This window comes from Neodiprion pinetum, chromosome 1 (genome assembly GCF_021155775.2).
Source record: "Neodiprion pinetum isolate iyNeoPine1 chromosome 1, iyNeoPine1.2, whole genome shotgun sequence".
In the NCBI taxonomy this organism is placed as follows: Eukaryota; Metazoa; Arthropoda; class Insecta; order Hymenoptera; family Diprionidae; genus Neodiprion; species Neodiprion pinetum.
In genome coordinates this window covers 17,591,047-17,613,134 of record NC_060232.1, presented here as the reverse complement: position 1 = coordinate 17,613,134, position 22,088 = coordinate 17,591,047, and the positions used below count along the sequence as shown (strand labels likewise).

The window sequence follows — 22,088 nt, the reverse complement described above, 5'->3', positions numbered from 1 at the left end:
ATCCTAGGTACCCATTTTTCGAAGAGGCGAAAAACCACGTTTTACGCAATGTTGAATCACTCGAATATCGTGCGATTAAAAAATTTCTCCGACGCGGTGATTCAAAGAAAATATATAAACTGTCAAGCGCTACTATATAGAGTTCCGTTTGTTGCATAGAAAAATTAATATCCCCCTCCAACCGTCAGAATTATATTTCTTATGTGTTAATCAAATGGGAATCACAAAATCTCAATGCGGCACCTCTTAAAAAAATCGCACGGCAATTTCCTCCCACGAGGTCTAATATTATGTTATAAATTGTGATTTCATGAAGCTGGAGATCGAAAAAAAAAATAGTTTTTTTTTTTGAGGCAGTCCAATACATACTATACAGGGTGTCCCAATTTAAAGTACGCATTACGTTTTTAGCCGAACTAACGTTTCAATTCGAAAATGTGTCCTACAAAAGTTGTTCGGTTCAGAGGGGACACATGAAGATTTTTTTTTTTTTTGGGTCCAGCACCATAATTGATGATTCTGTGGAGGATGCACCAGTTTTTTTAAATGAAAACATGCATTTTTCTTTCAACTAAAATATTCTTTATTCAAAAATCTACAATTTTCTCAGAACATTTTTTTTTCAAAATCAATAGTTCATGAGATAGAGCAAAAAAAAAACAAAATACCACTATCAACAGCAAGACATGCTCTCACTCGCTTTTCGAAGTTCTGGGCCGTTTTCAAGAGTATTACCATATTGTGTCGTATCTGACCTTCTAATAACATGATACAAATAGAATGTGCTGGATCTTACCTTTTCATAACTCGACTTACAATGTATCGTGCTTGCTTTCTTATAACAGGCAAGAATACGTACAAGTACGACACGATACGGTCTCGACAGCTCGCTACTTTCACAATATTTCGCAGCAATTTAAAATGCTTGATTACACTCCTCCTGAAGTCGCTGATATTCTTCTCGTCTTAGGAGAATGTCGAGGGAACTACCGACGAGCAGCTAGAATGTATGGAGATCGATACGGTCATCTCCGACATCGATTTCCAAATGATAAGGCTATTGCAAAACTGGAACGCCAGGCTCGACAAGGACGCTTAAAACGCCAAAGAATCGTCCGAAATTTGAATCCCGAAGCCGAGGGTCGCGCAGCTGCCGTAAATATCGCTGTTTTGACGATGTTTGCTATGAATCCTCATTTGAGTTTCCGAAAAGTCCAAACACATTTAGGGGTATCAAAGAGCACGGCGCAAAGAATCTTGAAAGCATCGCATCTTCGACCTTACCGAATTTCCTTGCACCAACAACTTTCCGATCAAGACCATGTGCGTCGCGTTGCATTTTGTCGGTGAGCAACTGGGCGAATCGGGCGAAACCCGCAATTTTCCCGCTACCTCCTGATGAGTGACGAGGCGACATTTCAGAGCGATGGTCACCTTAACCATTGGAATTCTCGATATTGGTCTGTTGATAATCCACATTAAATGAGAGAGATTGATCACCAGCATCAGTGGAAATTGAATGTTTGGTGTGGGATCGTCAACGGACATCTTGTAGGGCCATATTACTTCGACGGACCGGTGAACGGGCAAAGATATCTCGACTTTTTGCAGAACGCATTATCAGAGCTTTTGGAAGAAGTTGACGTGGATACAAGAGCACGAATGTGGTTCCAACAAGATGGAGCACCTCCTCATTATCACCGAATTGTGAGGAATTATCTGCAGGCTACCTACGGTGGTAATTGGATCGGTCGAGGAAGTCCAGTTGAGTGGCCACCAAGATCGCCGGATCTCACATCGCCTGTTTTTTTCCTGTGGGGATTCCTTAAAGATGTTGTTTACCGGGAGCCTCCAACGACTAGGGTTGACATGATGAATAGAATTACTAATGCGTGCCGAGTCATTCCAAGGGCAATCCTTTTGAAAACGGTGCAGAGCTTCGAAAAGCAAGTGAGAACATGTATTGCTCTTGATGGTGGTATTTTTGAACATCTGTAGTCACCCTACTGATGCTCCGACATATCACATATATCACAGAGAAAGTTTGGAGTAATAGAATATTTTTTTTTCTGTTTTATCTCACGAACTATTCATTTAGAAAACAAACATGTTCTTAGAAGATTGTAGATTTTTAAATAAAGAATATTTTAGTTGAGAGAAAAATGCATGATTCCATTTAAAAAAACTGGTGCATCCTCCACAGTATCACCAATTACGATGCTGGACCAAAAAAAAAAAAAATCTTCATGTGTCCCCCTCTGAACCGAACAACTTTTGTAGGACACATTTTCCAATTGAAGAGTTAGTTCGGCTGAAGACGTAATGCGTGCTTTAAATTGGGACACCCTGTATACGTGTATGTTAGATACTCGAAGATCCATCAACGTCATGCAACCGGTGATCAAAATGTAACAATGACACAATATTGTGATGCGACATATATACTATGTATATCAGTATATATACTATGTATGTCAGTATATATACTATATATATACTGTAATATATACTATAATATATACTATAATATATACTATATATACACTATCTATATATACTATACATATACTATGTATATCCGTGACATATATAATATGCGTGCATATTGAATGTAATGTAAGAATGTAACTCGTTTGACTTTTAGAATCGCGATATCTCAGAAATGATAATTCTTAGGAAAAAAAGTATGGAAACGATTTTTGTGGATAATTTTATGGTCTACAATTTTGGTCTTAACTATTTTTATGATAAAATTAACAGTTAACGAGAAAAATCGAAAAAACCGAAAATTTTGACCTTTGACCTTGAACAACTTTTTTAGCACACATGGTATCGATGGGGACTTTTTTCTTTTTCTTTATAATGGTAAACCCAAGGTCTGTACCAAAATTCAGCTCTGTCGGAATTATTGTGTTTCGATCACTATTTTTATGTCTAAATTGACCGGATTAATATTCGGCGGCTCGACTCACGGCATAGCATTGCTATAGCTACAACGTAGAACGGCATCAGACGCTCTCGAAGCATCGAATCGACGTTTCCCAACGACTTGGATCCTCAGCGTTCTCTAACGGAAAATGTAAACAAACTCGACGGAGTTTTCAACGGCAGCGCAGAGTCTCAGCAGCAGTAAGGATTCTCGCCGGCAGCATATTTTTGACGTCCGAAAATTAACGCTACGTTTCTTCGAGGATATTCGAGACAAATAAATCGACGAATATTTATTTGTAAGTCCATCCTTTTCTCACACATTTTCGTTCGCCTTTGGGAATTCAGACACATTCCATTTCATTTAGTAGGCTTAAGTAACATAGAATAGTAAAAAATGACGGACATGGCATCGTTGAAACGCAGTCGAGCAAGCGTAAAAACAAAATTGATGAGATTCAAAACATTTCTAACTGCCTTTAATCCGGATACAGAAAATCAAGTAGAGTTAAAGAAACGTTTCAAAAAAGCAGAAAATTTACTAGCGGAATTCGACGCAGTTCAAGAAAAAATACGCGTTCTCGATGTAAACGAAACACATACTGAAGAATTAGAAGCAGAATATGAAGTTTTTTTTCTTGAACTGCGTCGAATTCCGCTAATAAATTTTCTGCTTTTTTGAAACGTTCATTTAACTCTACTTGATTTCATGTATCCAGCTCGAAGGACCATTTGTTTAGTCCGGTTGAACAGAAGTAAAACCACTTGAGCTGTTTTTGAATACTATTTACTTATACATTTTTACGAAGAGTTACAATACAGCGTGCACTCTCTTGACGCGGTATCGCCATCTTATCTTTTTCGCAACATAAGCGCCTCTTCTCAACGTTTACGTATACTAGGCTCCCTTCTTACCGACTAATACGATCCAGCCGGTAACAATCGTTACAACCGACGCGAGTGGCGGGTACATTATTCCTTATTCTGCTTTCGACTTGAGATGGAATGTTACATATTTTAACTCCAATATTACGAAAACAAAGTTTGAATCGTGAAATATGTTACCTAGTGGAAGAAACACTGGTCAAGGTTACTGCAGTCATAGTTTATAAATCTAATCAGAAACTTTAATTTTATGAATATTATTGATCAAATCGATATTTGCGAAGTAGTATTCCGAAATGCGACAGAAAAAATTATGTCGGTTGTGATTGAGCTAGGATTCTACAACAGGATCTTCAAAGCGACTTCACAACTTAGTTGGCATGCTGAAGGTTTTCTGTATAATGTAGAAGTAGTCTTGATCTGAAAATTTTATGTAAGAAGGATCTTGAATATGTAGGTCATCGAAACAACGATATGGTTTGCATGAACGTTTTGACCCTAATTTCGGGTCACCCTCAGGACGGTTTAATTGAATTCTTTCTATTGACAAACAGAAACCTTATTTTTACAACTTGCTGATAGGCGAAAGAAGGTAATCATGGATGATTGATTAGTATTTCCATTGTAGCGCGGAAATTAGGAAAAAATCATGGCTGTGTACGTTGACACTCCTGAAACAATTCAAACCATGGCAAAAAAATTCTTGGAATATTGAATATAAAAAAAGATGAATCATTTATAATTCAACTGCAAATCAATCAGTCATTATTCCCAATTCGCACTCATTATTCTTTACTTGAAGTTAGCGATCGATCATCGTCATCGAGTGTTTCTGTTCATCTCCAATATTCGAAGAATTTTCTAATTTTTTTTTTGTAGCCAATCTTCAAATCTTTTTCAGACAAGCTTTCTAAGGACCACTCTGATGATATATGATAATTGTGTTGAACTATTTTTGTAAACATTTCTTGCAAATTTTTGTAAGTAATAGTAAGTGGAATAAAAAATTTACAATTAATTATCCTGTATACTTCGATACTAACATAATTGCGTACTTCTGTTCTATTTTATTTGGTAATCCTATTCTTTTTAAAGACCAATGTAAGGCTACGTTACCATGTCAAATAATAACATATCTCAGTGTAAGCAATTATTACTATGTATCATAAACAAGTTTGTTATTGATTTATTCTTTTGAATTGAACAAGCTGTTACATGGGTTGATTAGAAATGAAGTAGTTTTCTGTTCCGGAACACAATACAGAAATAAAAGCAAAAAGACTATACATCGTTACAATTGAATCAGTCTTTGATACCCAAGAATTAATGATCTGCACATGTTCTCGTCAAATAATTATTTCAGAAATTTGAGACCCCGAAGGCACCATAAATGATTTTGCATATGTGTACGCTTCTGATCGCGGAAGATCCTACGTTGTTCACCAATCAACTCGGCTGTCGGCTACAAAGATGGCGGCCACGATGGTTCACTCTTAATAAGTCTTCTGAAGGACGGTAATAACGTCTGATTACGTGTTCTGATTCACAACAAAATCAATAGGCTTTAAGATTTTAATGGCTTTCACTATTCTTTCAAATTCAAAGTTCAATATGCATAGCGGTTCGATACATAATGGTGTCCCGAGCAGCGTTCCGTGCCCAATATTTCAACAATTTTTTGCGTACGAGTGCATGTTCAGATTTACTTCTAAGTCAATAGGGGGCGAGATTTCAATAGCAGTGACTCCTAGTTCAAATTTAAACTCAATCTGTTGAGCCGTTCGTCACTTATTGAGGACCCAAGCCTAGGGGCGGTGAAGAAGAAGAAGAAAAAGAAGATTTTTCATTTCACATCAACTTTGACTGTTAATAACTTTAAAACTGGTGGGCAGGTTTCAATAAAATTTATAGTGCAAGGTCAGATGGATAAGATCTTTAGGACCTGTGAGTTTTGTTAGAAATCATTCACATGTTCCGGAGATATGACACCCTGATTTTGGGCTTTAGTTGGTCCGGGTAAAGATTCTCGGCTAGCGCTCGTTGACTTGCGGGCACTTGGCGGCGATTCGCTACCGCGAATCTTGATGACATAGATTAGACTATCGGTAAGACTCTTCCAGCCAGGTGTTACTCACTAACACCATCGTGCTGTAAATATTGGACACACAACAGATCTTATCGGTAAAACAGCGACTGGTGGTGCCATGTTAATGCTTTTATCAGTATCATGTCCTGAAAAGAAACGAGGGAAAATCTCACTTGATAGGTCAATAAATCAGTTGTTAGACTTAACAATAATGTATTTATTCATAAAACTCGAGGCAAAATCTATAGTACGCGAGGCGCTTCGTTTGACGGTTCTTCTCCTTCTGGTGCTTAAATAACTCGCTGGCTCTCTTTGCTTATTACACATTCTACACTTACAAATCTATAGTTGGAGTAGGGATGCATACATGCGAATGTTCACGTGTCTATCATGAATATATTATATGTATTGTATGATTTTCTACACTTAGTGTACAGTATATAATGTACTTATATTTTAAAACTTCCGTCGGTAAAATGTCTCATCCGGCAGCAAAAATTCAAAAATTGTTGCTTATCTGATGTCACAAAAATCTCATTATCGAACTGTCTGTCGGCAAAATCGAGCAAAAATACAGGTGGCGCCATCCATGATAACGCTCTTGTTGGTAACACTACCTTATTGAAGGCTCAGCATCGCGGGGTAACATACTGACTGTCGGCAAAGCAGGAATCGGAGCTGACCCTGTCGGTGTGCCGTCATTGTATCCCAGTACTCTCGTATTATATCGACTTCGTGCGCCTACGACGTATTTAAATTACTCTGATCTTTTCTAAAATCATTACTTAAGATTAGTTATTATATCCAAATGTCGAATATTGTAAATATCATTAAAGATGCATTGAGAAGTTGGCTTCCACTCACGGGAAAAGTAGGACGCAAATATATTCTTTGTGTTGCACACAGCCAGGTTAGGGTGCATCGCCTGTAGCGTATTCGTAATAATCCATGGGTGAGTAGTCAAAGAGTTCGAAATCCAGCTTGAATTTTTCATAAAGCTGCCGTACCAAATTAGGTGTGAGTTGGGTGAAGTAAATTTCAGCGGCACTGGAACTACCGGCATTACTGTGTCTCCATTTGGGCGTCAATTGGTTCTCCATTCCAAGTTCATGTATTGCGAATATCTGGTCCCTCCACAAGGTCTCGACCTGCAACCCGTGCTCAAAATATTGTTTTCTGTGATGACTTTCAGCAGTTGAATTTTTACTCTCTGCAGTTTTGAATAATTGTGTTAAGCTGATACCAAAATATTTTGGATTAGTTCACTAATGTCGATTCTAAAAAGTCTGTTGTATTACAAATATGGCTTTGTCGATGCATTTTTTATTACTACTGTGAACCGGTTGAAACATAGATGAAGCATTCAGAAGCGTCAACTGAAGTCGGTTCTAAAATGAGACAGATCGACTTCGGAGTTCTTCTGCCTTATGTTTACACCGTATTATATCTTTCTCATATACGGACATCGAGAATATAGACACGTTCATGAGTACAGCGACATAGCTCTAGTCATTTGGTGTACGTGTCACGGTTAAATCCACGCTGCTCGTACGTCAAAACTATTTGTCTGAAGAAAAAATCAGATATATCCTGTTACAAATTTTCAATGGAATGAGTTTGAAAATAATTATTTCTGTGAGAATACCATTTTTGGTACCGGTTTCACCAAAATAGTGCTGTTGCCCATGCCGATATGAGGAGCCAAGTGAAATTCGGAAAGAATGTCTAGAAATCTGTAAGACTACCAATTTTCAAACTTTTTCTAAACTTTCTTGCTTAAACTACCAAATGACTGGACTAGTTGAGAATATAATGATTTAAAGGTAACATTATTTTGAGTTGATTGAGAAAAATGGTTTCTCTGGTTAAAAGGATTATACAATTCTAAGCGAAATCGGTTTTTTGAACTGTTTCTTTATGACGAATAGTTGCCGAGATATTAGTAAATTTGCTACGCGAAGCAACATCAACCAGCGCCAAATTTGGAAAGTTTTCAGGGGCGGGAGGGCAATACCTGAAGCTGCCGCCCCCTACCACTGACTTAACCTAATTGTGAATTGAATTTTCTTCTTTGAGAAACGGGAAATTCATTAAGGTATTTCAAGAAAGCAATGGCCGTGTAAAGTTGAAGAAACAAACAAATCATTTATTGCACAGATAAGTCACATTATAATATGTTTAGGAAATCAAAAAGACCGACGACCTATAATGAAACAAACAAGGAAACTGCTTGAGGTGTCCCCGCCCTACTTCGTCCATTTAAGGATATGTTGTTTTTCATCGAAATCTAAGTGACACGTATTTAGTTTTTGTTGGAGGATAAACGGTTTAAAGGGGTGAAATCAACTCCCAAAGTTAGGCATCCCCAGTGGTAGTTTCGGAATTTCGCATACTTCCAATTCAGATATTTGAATGCAACCAAATGGAAAATAATTCTTCTGGTAAACAACGAAGAATTCATTTTTCCCGATTACGATAAGCTTAAATAGTCAAAATTTACAGGGGTTTGAATTTGAAAAAATTGAATAACTATGTTACGCCCGTGAAAGAAATTTACTTCCGAGCAGTAGGAATAAACAGGTTCGGCTTCACTTTTACGTAATAGGACAACCTGAAGTTGAGATGAGTGTTGAATAAACTTTGGTAGTTTGATATATCAGTTACGTGTTTACTACGTAGAAATTGAGATAGCGGTAGGAATGGAGTGGGCTGTGCGGAAGATATACGGTGTGTCCACGAGGGAAGTGCGCACCTAATGCGCGTGCGTCAAGTCGTTCGAATTTTATTGGCCGACTGTTACCGCCTGACTGAGCCGCGAACGCAATATCAATCTCGACTGTCAGAAAATGTCCCTAGGAGTCCACCGTTAGCTGTGGGCAACTGCTGTCGGTGTTGTTACGAAAAACAGATCGTCATTTCGGAACTGATCCGAAGTAAAATAAATCAGATACACGTTAATCGTGTCGATCAGGTCGTCGTATTCCTTCGACGGTCAATTTATTACTGTAATCCGAAAATCGTTATTAAAAAAATACTTTACCAAAACTTCGCGCTTCCCTTGCGAACTTGGGAGAGGTTATGTCCGCCACTCGCGAATTGATGCTACACGAGTGTAAACGAAAATTACGTGAACCAAATACTTAACGGTGAAGACTCATTCATGATTATCTGAAAAAGTCTAAATTGGAATTCGACGAGATACATCGGCTCACGGCATCGGTTTCATGAAGTAAGAAAGGTGGAGGGCCATCTCTGCAACAAGCGAAATCAGTGAAAAAAAAAACAGCAAATCGTACTTTTCGCTTAGAACTCGATCTGAATTCCGTCAGGTAAGTGAAAATAGGTCTGCTTTGATACGCAAATATTGTATTCGAGGGATTTTAATAAATAGACGGTGCAGAGTTACAGTTTATTATTCGTTGTAGCGAAACGTAGCGACAAATTATTGTCTGATGTTGAATTCGACCAATATAATGTTATTGCCATCTTTTTAGGTACGTTGAACAGTGATTGTTTGCTTCTCCCGGAAGTCGAAGAGCTGTGTCTCGATAGTGCTTTACCTCCGAGTTCTCCATCCGACATTTGTCAAGTTTTTCCTGCTTACAGGTTAAGAAGACACCCCGGAAAAACAGTAATAAAGTTATCTTGTTCAAAGGGAGTTTGAAAGAACAAAGTTGCAATAAAAAGAGCACTGGTTCTGGTTCTTTGAAGATGCTGAATTCAGGTATCCGAGAACAAAGGATTTCCTATTATTATTAGAAGATGATTCGTGCAATGCCTTCGTACCATTATTTCTGTAAGAAAATAGTACTGTAACTTGTATTTATGGTACTGAGAAATATTAACATTGCATAAAATACAGTGATAATTCATAAATAAATGGCGCCGTTGAAATATTATTTAAATGTAGTATTTCTGAAGTCAGTCGAGTCTGTTCTATGGTTACTAAATTCTACTGTCAGTATTTGCGGAAAATTCCAAACGAATTTCTCGTAAACTTTACAATTAGAAATAATTTAAAAAATTAAACTTCCTGTTTTCAAATGTCTGACTAATTTTTAGGGTCCGACGATGCTTGCAATGGTTCCAAATAGGCTTTTAGTAATTCTGGTCAGACCCTATTGTACATGGATCAGTTCCATCATTGCCTACGTAGAGGAGATTAACGGTTCCCCATCTTAAGGTACTTTTAAAGACGCGTGAAAACTCCGATGCGGCCACCTTCCAGCGCGGTAATGCAGAGCAAAGTAACAAGGTGCCTCCGCACACCGCTAGGTCAATAGTAGAAACCTGCATAGAAGGTGCCCGCTGCATTGTGAAAATTCGTGAATCTTTCACAACAATGCTCATCAGCATGGCAATGTATGCAATCGATTGCATAAAATCATGATCCGAATACGGAAATTATTTACGTACATAAATGTACGTTAATTCTGCATTCGGTGAATGTCAAGTTGACGAGAAACAAAACTTTGATTTCATTAGTAAAATATCAACTTTTTGTAGAAGAAACGTTCCTCACACAACTGACGAAACTTCCGTCCCTCACTCTTGGACAGAACGGTGATTACTGATGAAAAACTTATTTCACACTCTATTACTTATGACGAGGCATAGAATCTATGCATCAATACAAAAACTGAAAAGTATGTAACGGAATTTTCTTATCACGGTTTGTTCCGACAAAGATTCAAATGTAACTGAAGAGCCTCTCGCAAATACCAGAATTATCCGTTATCATTTTTTGTTTGTTATCTTTTTGCCTTACAGGACACAGATAAAACGAGACTTTCCTGATGTTTCAAATGATTGGTACTGAATTTAGGAGATTCGGTATGAACCAATTACATGGCCATATAACCGTAAACCGAATACTAGAAACATATAAATATAAAAAAAACCGGTATAAAGAAATTGTATAACTAAAATTGGTACGACGGAAATCTATGACGATAATAATTCAATCAAATGTATATCAAGAAAATTACTGAAATAACATGTCAAATTATAACTTATCGTAAACGTTTCTTTCTGCATGTTTTTCATATTCCGGTTTCCCTTTCCTTTGTTGAACTCGCTAATTCTTGGCTTGGCCAATAGAATTCCCATCGTCCGTCATGTTCTGGAGCGGTTTCTTTGTCGCTGATCCTTCAAAATTTGGTCGCTGATAGTTTCTTTGTAATCACAAGTTCAATCAATAAGCGTGAACTTTATTTTGTTAAATTGTTGTTCATTTCAGGATTTTTGTTATTGAAGAGCGCGCTCGAATAACTCTTGATCGTTCAATCGTCGTCCAAGGAATCTCTGGAGGTCTGGGGCATCTATCATCCCAATAACCGCCCAGGTCAAGGCTTCCCCTACGGGCTTACCTATTAATGAGTCAAGTTGTCTTTGTTTTTGGCGGGCGTATTCAAACTGTTACAAGTAGTACGGATTACCCATACAACTGACCAAACTTTCGTCTCTCTCTCTTAGACAGAACGGTGATTACTGGTGAAAAACTCATTTCACACTCTATTACTCAAGACAAGGCATAGAATCTATAAATCAATACTGAGATTGAAAAGTGGTATGGATCCCCCACACAACCGACGAGTAACTTTCGTCTCTCGCTCTTGGGTAGAGCGGTGCTTACTAGTGGAAAAGTTATTTCACCCTCTAATCTATTATCTACGACTAAGCATAAAATCAATGAATCAATACTGAGATTGAAAAGTGGCATGGATCTCCCACAGAACTGACGAGTAATTTTCGTCTTTTGCTTTTGGGCAGAGCGTTGCTTACTGGTGAAAAACTTATTTCATACACTATTACTTATGACAAGGCATAGAATGTATAAATCAGTACAGAAATTGAAATGTAGTATGGATTTCCCATAAACGTTTCAAGATGTTCGGCATATTACCGATTTCCACGTGAAGTTCAATATTAAAGTACAACTCGAATTCGAGTGATGTCCAGTGATTTAGAACTAATTTCTTAAGTGAATAGTCCCTCGCTGCTGATGTTCGATCTTGCGTTTGGTTCGTCCATATTTGAAAAACTAGCCGCCCATGCACATGTCACCAACAGGTCTTTTTTTTTTTTTTCTGTGACCGGAAATGTGATAACAGCCGCGTTTCCCGTCATAACCGCCAAAAATGATCACCCGCGATTTATCGGAAAACCTAACCCCGTTAATCGATCGCTGCACCTGTAATCCGAGGTTGAGCGATAATTTATACAATAAACAAAAACAATTAAAAAGGTTTTGTCATTGTACAAAAATTGTATCATGGTTGAAAAGTGAAATCAAAACAAAAACATTCATTTTTTCAAAGATCTTATGAACCTATATAACTTATAATTTTTTTTCTAAAAGCTGTTACCGATCCCCAAAACATTAAAAATTCAGATCAATCGGTTTAGTCAGTTTTGAGAAAAAACAATTTTTCTGTTTTTTAGACTTTGGCTTTTTCTCGAAAACCAATTGAGTTAGAGATCTGAAACTTTCTGGATCTCATTATTTTTTTAGTACCTAAACATCCCCTAAGTATTATCAAGTTATCTTTCGGGGGAAAATTCAGTATGCTTATACCTCTATGGCCCTCAAGGAAACGGGAAACCTTGACCCAAATTTAAAGAAAATGTCCTATCCGTCACGGCAACTCAGTGAAGAGGTCAAACTAGATGTTGGCTTGAAAGCGATTGAACATAGAAAAAATGTGTTCCTGAGATAGCGCAAGAAATGGAGATCTGCAAGTCCTCGATAAAGAAAGTTCCTTGATCAACTAAGTACCGCCTTTATAAATTTGAAGAACACCGACAGCTTCTGCCATTAGATATTGAAGCGCGTTTGAATTTCAGTAATGGGATGATAGAACGACTGAACGCAGATGAGGGACTGTTCCGTTGGATCTGTTACTAAGATGAGTGCACGGTTGTGCTCGTTAGTGCGCCAAATCGGCAGAACCTTCGATTCTGGTCTAGGGATAATCCTCATCTGCTTGCAGACTCAGCAACTCAATATTAGCAGAAGCCGCATGTATGGCTTGGCGGGATTGGAGACCAAAGGATTGGACTCGTCTTTATCCACGGCAATTTAAATGCAAAAAAGTACTTGCACGTGCTGCAAAAACAGATTATTCCAGCCCTGAGAGCTATCGAAAGGGATGTCAATAGGAATCATTAATTTGAAACGATTTATTTCCTATTTGTATTTAGTGTAACACGGCTATTTATTTTCATCAAAATAGTACTTGTGACTTTCATTATTGATTGATTGAATAAGTATTTAGTATTTATTGTACTTCATGCTGATCTAGGGTACCTGTTCTTTTTCCAATAAGATGGAGCACCAGCGCATTTCAATCTCGCTGTCCGGCAATACCTTGATCAACAGTTTCCTGGTTGTTGGATCGATAGAGGTGGTCCGATTCCATGGCCTCCACGCTCACTCGACCTGGCACCGCTGGACTACGGACTATGGCCTTATTTGAAGAACAACTTGTACATTGGAGACAGGATTGAAAACCTCCCCACGCTGCGCGCTAGAGTACTCGAGATCATTAATAATATGAGTCGAGTGATGATATCGAACATCATCGGCGGTTTGGCAAACCGCCTGCATGAATGCGTTGCAGCTGGCTGTGGGCATTTCGAACACAACCATCGTCATCACCAGCCACCTGCCCCGTAGATCTTAGGTCGTGATTGCCTCAAATGGAAATGCTCTTTTAAGGGGCTATTAAAGAAGCACCGTACACCTCGAAAACGCGGACAGGCAAAACTCTTACACCGCTGAAAAGATCACAACAAAACTTGGGAAACTAATAGCTTATTTTAGCAAAAATTCCTTCAAAATTTTGAAAAAAAAATTGACAGATCGGTTACCATTCACACAAATTGAGAATATTTTCACAGTTGCACTGAATGGATCGAACTATTCGGTATGATGCCACTCGGCGCTGATGTAACACACATTTTGAGCTCAGTCCCGTAGGATTCGATGGTGGAATGAAAAAATGGGAGCTGATTTGGTTAGCGATTACGAAAAAACCGCCATCTCATTGTTGCTGCGTCGCGTTCTGTAGCTCATACCGATTGCCTGTAGTTTTATAAAACTTGGAAAATACCCGAACTAAACGAGAATCGTAATTGATATGAAAAGGAGTCATTTGCCTTGCGTTGCTCTTATTCATTCCATGAAAACGGGAAAAGAAATAATACGAATAATTACTCGCAGGTCTCAAGACGCCATAACCTCGCCACATCGACAACCTGAAATATAAATGTTCATAGGAGCGACCGATTCATTTTTGGGATATAAATTCCGACTAGCTTATATTTCTACTCATTTTATTTGTGAATTTAAACTTTTCTGAAATGGATTCGAACAATCGACAAGGAATCGTAGTCCATTCAGCCCCTTTCGACTGTTAGCTAGCAGAAAGGATGTATAACCTGACTTGGCTGATAGCTAGCGAAACATAATTATCGCGTCGCGGGCGGCATAACCTGACCTCTCCGACTCAACCACAGATTTCAATACGAGTGGAACGAATAAAATCTTCTTCGACATGAAATATCGCCAAGCTCGTTAATCATACTCGTCTCATTCATTGCTTCTGATTTTTCAAAAAAAGAAAAAATTGATTTGAATCATGGGTGGCAGATGAAGAAAGTAAGAGCTGGTTTGGGGCACTCAAGATATAAGTAATGTTTGTGGGCCAACGAGAAAGGGGAACTGAGTGAGTCCCAGTTACCTTTGTTTAACACGCGTTATTAAACAAGGGTAACATTCATACACTACTTTTTTTATCTTCATCCATTTCTATATGACACTTTCGGCTGATTCTTACCATAAAGATATTAAGATAGAGGCGGTGAGGCAGCGGTCAAAACGTCCAGGAAAGAGAAAGAGATGACAAGTCCCACAGCCGGGTCTGTCCCTGTTGCGCTATTGTCGTTAAAGAGAGATAGGAACGGCTGTCTGATCTTTCTTCCTTTTCTATTCAGCGGACGTTTCCACTTACAGACGGGCCTACCTATGCCTCGCCGCCAATATTTTCGTATCTTTATGATTCTTACATCTCTACGGGGCACCACTTACGGCACTCTATCTAGTCCCGATTGGTCAGATAAATTTTGTGCCAAACTGAACACTATCGTGACTTTGCATTTTTCTCAAAGCATTATTTCCAGATATTGTATATGGTCTAAGATTTCAGTGCAGAATTCACCTGTTTATTCTTTCCTAGGCTATGAATCATTCGGAAATTGCCGCAAATTATACATCAATTTCGAAATCTGCATGAAATGTTGCCAATGCTATACGTATGTACAAATATACGTGTGGTTCTTATTTTCAATTTAGTGATACATTTTTATACTTTGAGTATTTTATATTAATTTGACCTCCCTGTTATGATCGAAACCGCTCTGCTCTTATCTCGTAGTTATTTTTATACTATATATATCCAGATATTTATAATACAGAATCTGATGTTCTTTCAGATTCTGCAAGAAACGCAATACCATACAGTTTATGAAAAACCAAGTTGACCTTCACTGCAGCTCAACCCGCTTACTTTGCTTAGTTTCGGAGATATTAGCCTGGGACGATTTAAAATCACCCTGCTTACCCACCCGACAATTGTCGCGACTGCTACCACACCTCACCTTTGATGTTTGGTCAAATATGAAATGTTATACCTAATCATATTTTATTACGATCGTCTCATTTCACGTCAGTAAATTTTTGATTTTTTCATCCCGAACTAAATATATTTTTTACTCGTCATGAGAAGCCAATTGGTTTGACTGTTGTCATGTTTAGCTTCACGACTATGGCAGCACCGCAACTACGAAGTTCCAGCGGCATGAGTTCGTGGCTGGCGGCGCACGTATTCATTGAACTCTGCTGCGTTGAGTGTCTTGTTTAGTGTGTTACGCGAGTATTTTTGAGTGTTTCGCGATTGTCGTTGTTCATTTTAACTTTTCAAATTCACTCTTTTATTTTCAGTATATCTAGTTGTAAATTGCATGCGTAGAATTAGTGTACGAATATATATACACTATTACAAGTCACTGTGGTTTTAACGACTGAAAAAACAAAATGTAAAATAGCGTGAGCGTGAACTTTCAATAAAGTGACTATTTGACTTTTTTTTTGTTCTTAAACCCACAGTGTTCGCATTTTTTTACGCGTGGTTTTATGTAATATTGTCTCAGATTTAGAGAAGAAATATCAAAAAAATATTTCGGAATCCTGTTATTTTTCACTTTTTAACTAGACTCATGATTCATAGTGAAAATACGAATTTAAAATTTTGGAAGTAAGTCTTTTTGAAATATTCAGAAACTATTTATTTTATTATTCAGTCAGATGAAAACTTGAAAAAACGACAAAAATTAGAAAAACGCAAGAATGGGTGGTTTTTCTCTGTTACGTAGGTAGCAAAAGTTCTGAAATTTTCGCAGTTTATTCATTTTAATGTGTTTAACAAGATATAAAAAAAAATTTGAGACCGAAATTTTTAGGCCCAGAACCTATGCCACTGTTTGTGGATTGTCTGAGGTATGGGTGGACGCCACTGTTGGCTAAGTACATGTTTAATCACTGGGACTATAACTTCTTAGTTACAAGAAAGGGTAATACACCACGCGGTACAATATTTCCAGCGCTTTCGACGAGAACGTCGTGACAGAAGCTGTATAGCCTGTGCAAACACGTGCCGCGTGGTGCGATCAACTGTCAGAGTTTGTTATTAGTGCAACGCGGGTAATATAATTATTGGAAAATTATGGAACAATAAGTTTTTACGAAGTACGGATTTATAAGTTGACCTCGCTACTATTTCTATTCGGTTCGTTGGGATTGTTTACGACCGTGATCGTAGCTGTCTTCAACATAAAATCAAGTAATAATAATCAAACGTGCCGGAACATGCAACGAAGCAGAGAGTGGAATCAACGCTTTGCATAAGTGGTGGATTTTCATTTAACAGTGGCAGAATTTAGTGTTATTTCGTAATCTTTTTTTTCGTAACTGTTTTCGTAACCAATTATCGTTATTTCTATTCAAACAATGATTGCTGAACTTTGGGCTGAGCTGTGATTGCTTGATACATCAACCACTTGTAAAGAGGGTGGTTCCTGTAGTAGGTTGACACTATTGATTTATAGTTCTTGATACTTTTGTGAATGTCTAACTGGAATAATTTCCCATAAACGTGAACTTAAGACCCACGATTCACGAAAAGGCAACCACAAACAGTGTACCAAAAATTGGTGTAGGTATGGTGGCAAAGTTTTTCAATATAAACTAAAATTCCACTAGAGCTGAAACACGTGGAGTAAAGCTAGTAGGTAACACTGGCCAACAGTGGTTTTGTTGCTATTGATATTTGAGTCGTCTTAGAAAGATTCGATGTCAACGACCTTAGGAGTAAGCGTAGTTTTTCGAAATTGGCTCTAGTTATTTATTTTATCGACATTTTCATATATGACTCAAAAAAGCAATGTTTAGGTGAAAAATTCGATTTCTTTTTTTTAATATCTAAAGTTTATCAAAAAAATACTATCAATAACCTTAGTTATGCTTACTTTATTCGGGCAGAAGTATGAAAAACATAAGAAATATAATACTTTGTTGTTCTCGCCATGAAAAAGAGGGCACAACAAGTTTCTTCGAAAGGGGGGGTATTGGGGTGTTCCGAAAAAAAAAAATTAAAAAATTTCTCTCAAACACGCATCAAACTTTCGGTAGAGCATCTTATATAGAATATCTCAGCCAAATACGAGCTTTTAATATTGATTTTTTTCCATTTTCCATTTAAATAACAGGTAAAAAAATTTAGGAAAAAATATATCTCATAAACGTCTGACACATAAACCATCTAAACGTACATCTAACAAACTATCTGTATTAACAGATTCTTATAGGAAATTTCACGCTCTATAAAAAACTACTGATATAGAACTTTAACCGTTCAAGAGAAATTCGCCTTTAAACATTGAGTCATCTCGAATACAATACTATAATAACATAAAAACCAGAGCCAATCTAATATAATCATAATTATGTTCGTAAGTTTTACGTTCTCAAACATCAGGATTCACAGAAAAAATCAGAGCAACAAAAAAAAGTATTTATTTTGTAGAGCTGTGTAATTCATATCATGTTGGTTGAGTTAGTACATCATATTGGTCTAAATTTATGAAATTTGTTCGAGAAATTGTGGATTCTTTTTCATATATATGTGTGATTCATTAAAATTTTCATTATTTTACATGGTGTTCTAGAAAATGCCTTCTAACGCCACGATAAACGTCAACCGTAGTCTGCTTCATTGATTGTGTTTTCTACACATTTTTTTATAGCCAGAAGAGTCTACGGAAATTATTTAGTTATCAATATCGATGAGCATCCACATTTTCCAGTATATACTGTAACGCTAAATTCTGTTACCCTCAAGATGAGGACTTACCGTTGACACTTTGGCGCGATTCTCCACTTATTCTGAATACTAAACTATAACAAAATCAATTACGTTGGGCGCCAGACGCGTTATCGTCGATTTTCAAACAATAGTACGAATCAAAAATAATACGAAACCGTACGGAAAATAATTAGAGAACCCTTTGTATGGCTGGCTAGGCTCAGGTACTCACTCGAACTGGTAGAGTGACGGTATTCAAGGCACAGCTAACGATAATTGAAGAATTAAAGAAAATAATGAAATAAAGAATAAACTCAAGTTAGGAAAAATGAACAGGTCAATTCATCAAATATTGTCGAGTAGGTTACGGGGTTGAGACAGACAAATGAAATGGTATCGATACCGGTAGTTAATAAAACAGGCAATAGTTGTTCACAGAAATTTCGGTAGAATAGAATTAAACGGTAGCTTTGAAACGAGAGACGGTAGTTAACAGTGAAAAATGAGCGTAGGTCGGGAGGAGCGATATAATGCAAGAATTTACGTAAAACTACACGTCACTGATCGGGCGACGTGATCTTACCTAAGTTGCAAATGACGCTACGCAAATTATTATTCTGGTAATTAATAAAACGAGAGTGAGAACTTTATTGCAATCGGTAGAAAATAAAGTAACGATGGCTCGGGAGATATTAACGGGAGAATACGACGAATTTACCACAGATTCCAACCAGTAAGAAAGATTGACATTCATGATTAATTTACAAAAATCGGTAGCGTAAACGATCGACTAGATTTACGGTCAAGTACGATAAATAACTTTCGGGAGAGTTATTCATAAACGATAGAATCAATAATTTACAATAGTTACGGACCCGAAGAATTATACAATGAATTCTCAAACATAACTTCCGAGAGAATACAAAATTACGAGAGAATACAAAATCATGAGAGAGTGAGAAATTCGGAAAATTCGCAAAATAAAGAAATACACTAAATACACCTCAGTACAAAAGAATCAAGAATACTACGCAGAACTTAAATTAACACGGAAATGCAATACTGCAGAAAGATACAGAGAAAAGAATAATAAGCAAAAATAATATAGGATGCCAATAGCAATAAAAAAAGGTGCGGTATTATTTAGAGGCTGATTCTACGTTCGGTTATACTCCAAAGAACTCGATACACGATACAATAGGCAGGAAATGAATAAAAATATAATAAGTAGAATAGACGGAGGTCGGAGTTCGGCTCGCTGATCTCGCCGCTGTCGTGAGGTGATTCTTCTTCCCTTTGATTGGTTGGTTGACCCCCGCCGCAAATAGGCCATCCCCCTGTGGCGAATATCGGTTACGGCGTGGTCATGCGTTGTCGAAGATTACCGCTAGATGTGGCATAATGTGCTGCTCGTGATTTCGTCGCTGACACCAACTCGTACGATTTATTAGTTGCTTGAGTTTACTCTCCAGGTTGCGTATCATTGGGGACTCTTTTGACGGAGGCATAGCAGGGTGCCTCTCGGTCAAGGTTACCGAGTGGAGAGTGACGCCTCATTGTTCACATCCACCGGTTTCGTTGTATAGGCAGTGGCCGGCTACCCATAATATCGAGGAAATCATGCAGTCACATGGTGGCTCACCGCAACTCAAAACCGTGGACCATGACTCACATGATTAGTCCTTGCTGATAGGAAGGCTGTGTCGATCCTCAGAACGAGGGCTTTATCAATCTGGACGTAGTGGTTTGGGGTCGGTCCGGCACCGGGTCGGTCCGGCATCAGGCCGGTAAGTCGGAAGATTGCAAGCTACCGTCTGCCCTGTATGCCATCCTTACGGCATCCGATAAGGCGGGCGGCTGGTTTCTCCTTGAGGAGTAGTGCCCTCAGCTGTCAGGAGGACTTTTACCTCCCTGTTCACCGGCAGTCGAGGCGATACGAGAGGTTCGGGTGAACGCCACCCGAGGTGTTTAGAAGTGTACCAAGGTAGCCAGTGTGGTCTTATTGGACCGTCGGTAGGCGAAGTCATCGAGAGCTGGAAACGGTAGATATCGGTAGCTGTTGATCTCTCGGTGACCGAGATCGTTGTCGTCCAAGTACCTTATCAGCGTGCGCCGGAGCGCGAAATACAGAATTTACAAAGAAAGAATTAGTTAAGAGTATGTCAAGGATAATGAAATGAATAACGAGGAGGATTATCACCGCTTTCTTCTATTCGGTCTCCAGAGAAACTACGGCAAAGATCAATAACAGAATAAACATTGAGCAATTTGGATCTTGTTATAAACGTTGAATTTTTAAAAAGCTTTGTTCAATAAGTTAAGTTCCGTTTTTATCTTGTAAAAGAATAAAAAGGTGGTTCAACATGCGTCCCACACGCAAGACACAAAGTTCACGAGTGATATCTGGCCATTCTCCGACATCAGAAGTGGGATACCGAAGGGACGCGGAACCATCCATTTCAGAATTACCGTCCGAGACTCCTCAACGCAATTCTGATACTTCGGAAGATCGTTGGCAAATTTTGTTTGAGAATCAAAATAAAAATATGATGGAGTTAATTCGAAAAATGCAAAGTCCAACTGCTGATTCTCATCATGAAGTTACTTTTCCGTTATTCAATCCGGATGAGCAAAATATCAATGCACAAGCTTGGTGCTCGACAGCTAGCTTGTGTATGCAAGAACAGGAACTTCAAGGGAGCAAGTTAGTAAATGCGTTGAGTAAAGCTATGAAAGGATCAGCTGCATCTTGGTTTCCTCAAATCAGCTTTAACGGAATGACTTGGGAACAATTTAAAAACATTTTTCTCGCGCGATATGAAATTATTGAAACTCCCGCGGCGACGTTACTTTCGTTATATTCTGGACAGCCAAATGGAGATGAAAATATCGCTGCATATTCTAGTCGAGTTTTAAGTGTTCTTGTTCCACGACTACAACTGATGAATTCCGAAGAAATTGCTGTTTCGATTGTTCTTTCTCATGTGGCTCAGTTGGATCCACGTTTAAAACGTTTGGCTCTTACTACGGAAATAAGTTCTCGAACGAAGTTACAACAAGAACTTATGGCAGTTGATTACCGAAAAAGAGCTTTTCCTTTTTCTCAAGCCAGAGAGGGCTCATCGTTCGATTCCAAACGATTGAGAACTTATGTATCTTCATTAAAATGCTTTCACTGTGGAAAATTTGGACACAAAATATCGGAGTGTCGAAGTCGTTCATTCAGCACCATCCCGGACAACTTTGGAAATCTTTCAAAGAAAATACCCTCCACCGCTGTGAAATCTTCTGTGACGTGCTTCAAATGTGGAGAAGTTGGACATGTTTCTACAAGCTGCAAGAAGTCTTCTGGATCTGGACAAAATACCCTTGCTCAAGGTCAAATGGAGCGTCGTGTTAATTCGTGTTCTATTCAACCGACTTTTGGCGAGTTACTACATTCCGGTGAGAAGTTTTCATTTTGTTTTGATTCCGGTGCTGAATGCTCTCTGATTAAAGAAAGCATTGCTAAAAAATTTTCAGGAAAACGTCAGAACTTTGTAGTCATTCTTTCCGGTATCGGTCCTTCCAGTATTCAAAGTGTCACTCAAATCTTGGCACAAGTGACTATAAATGATCATTGCCTGGAAATTTTATTTCATGTGATTCATGATGATTTTCTTAGTACTGAAATTCTTGTTGGAAGAGAAATATTATCTCTTGGTTATTCAATAGAAATGACAGTTGACAGTTTAGTTCTAAAAAGAATTCCGAGGGTTAATGTTTGT

At 38.1% G+C, this 22,088-nt stretch overlaps 2 protein-coding genes across 3 annotated transcripts in view; one reads left to right on the top strand and one right to left on the bottom strand.

Annotated features, from left to right (window-relative positions):
- LOC124224746 (uncharacterized) overlaps positions 1–22,088 on the top strand; it is a 326,271-nt gene that overhangs the window by 35,020 nt on the left and 269,163 nt on the right. The gene's annotated exons all lie outside the window — the stretch shown is intronic.
- LOC124212679 (carbohydrate sulfotransferase 11) overlaps positions 6,764–22,088 on the bottom strand; it is an 89,004-nt gene continuing 73,679 nt past the window's right edge. For both annotated transcript variants that reach the window (XM_046613016.1, XM_046613006.2), the window contains exon 7: positions 6,764–7,047. In XM_046613016.1, the coding sequence (XP_046468972.1) occupies positions 6,811–7,047 (237 nt within the window). In that variant the 3' untranslated portion in view covers positions 6,764–6,810. The remainder of the gene's footprint in view (positions 7,048–22,088) is intronic.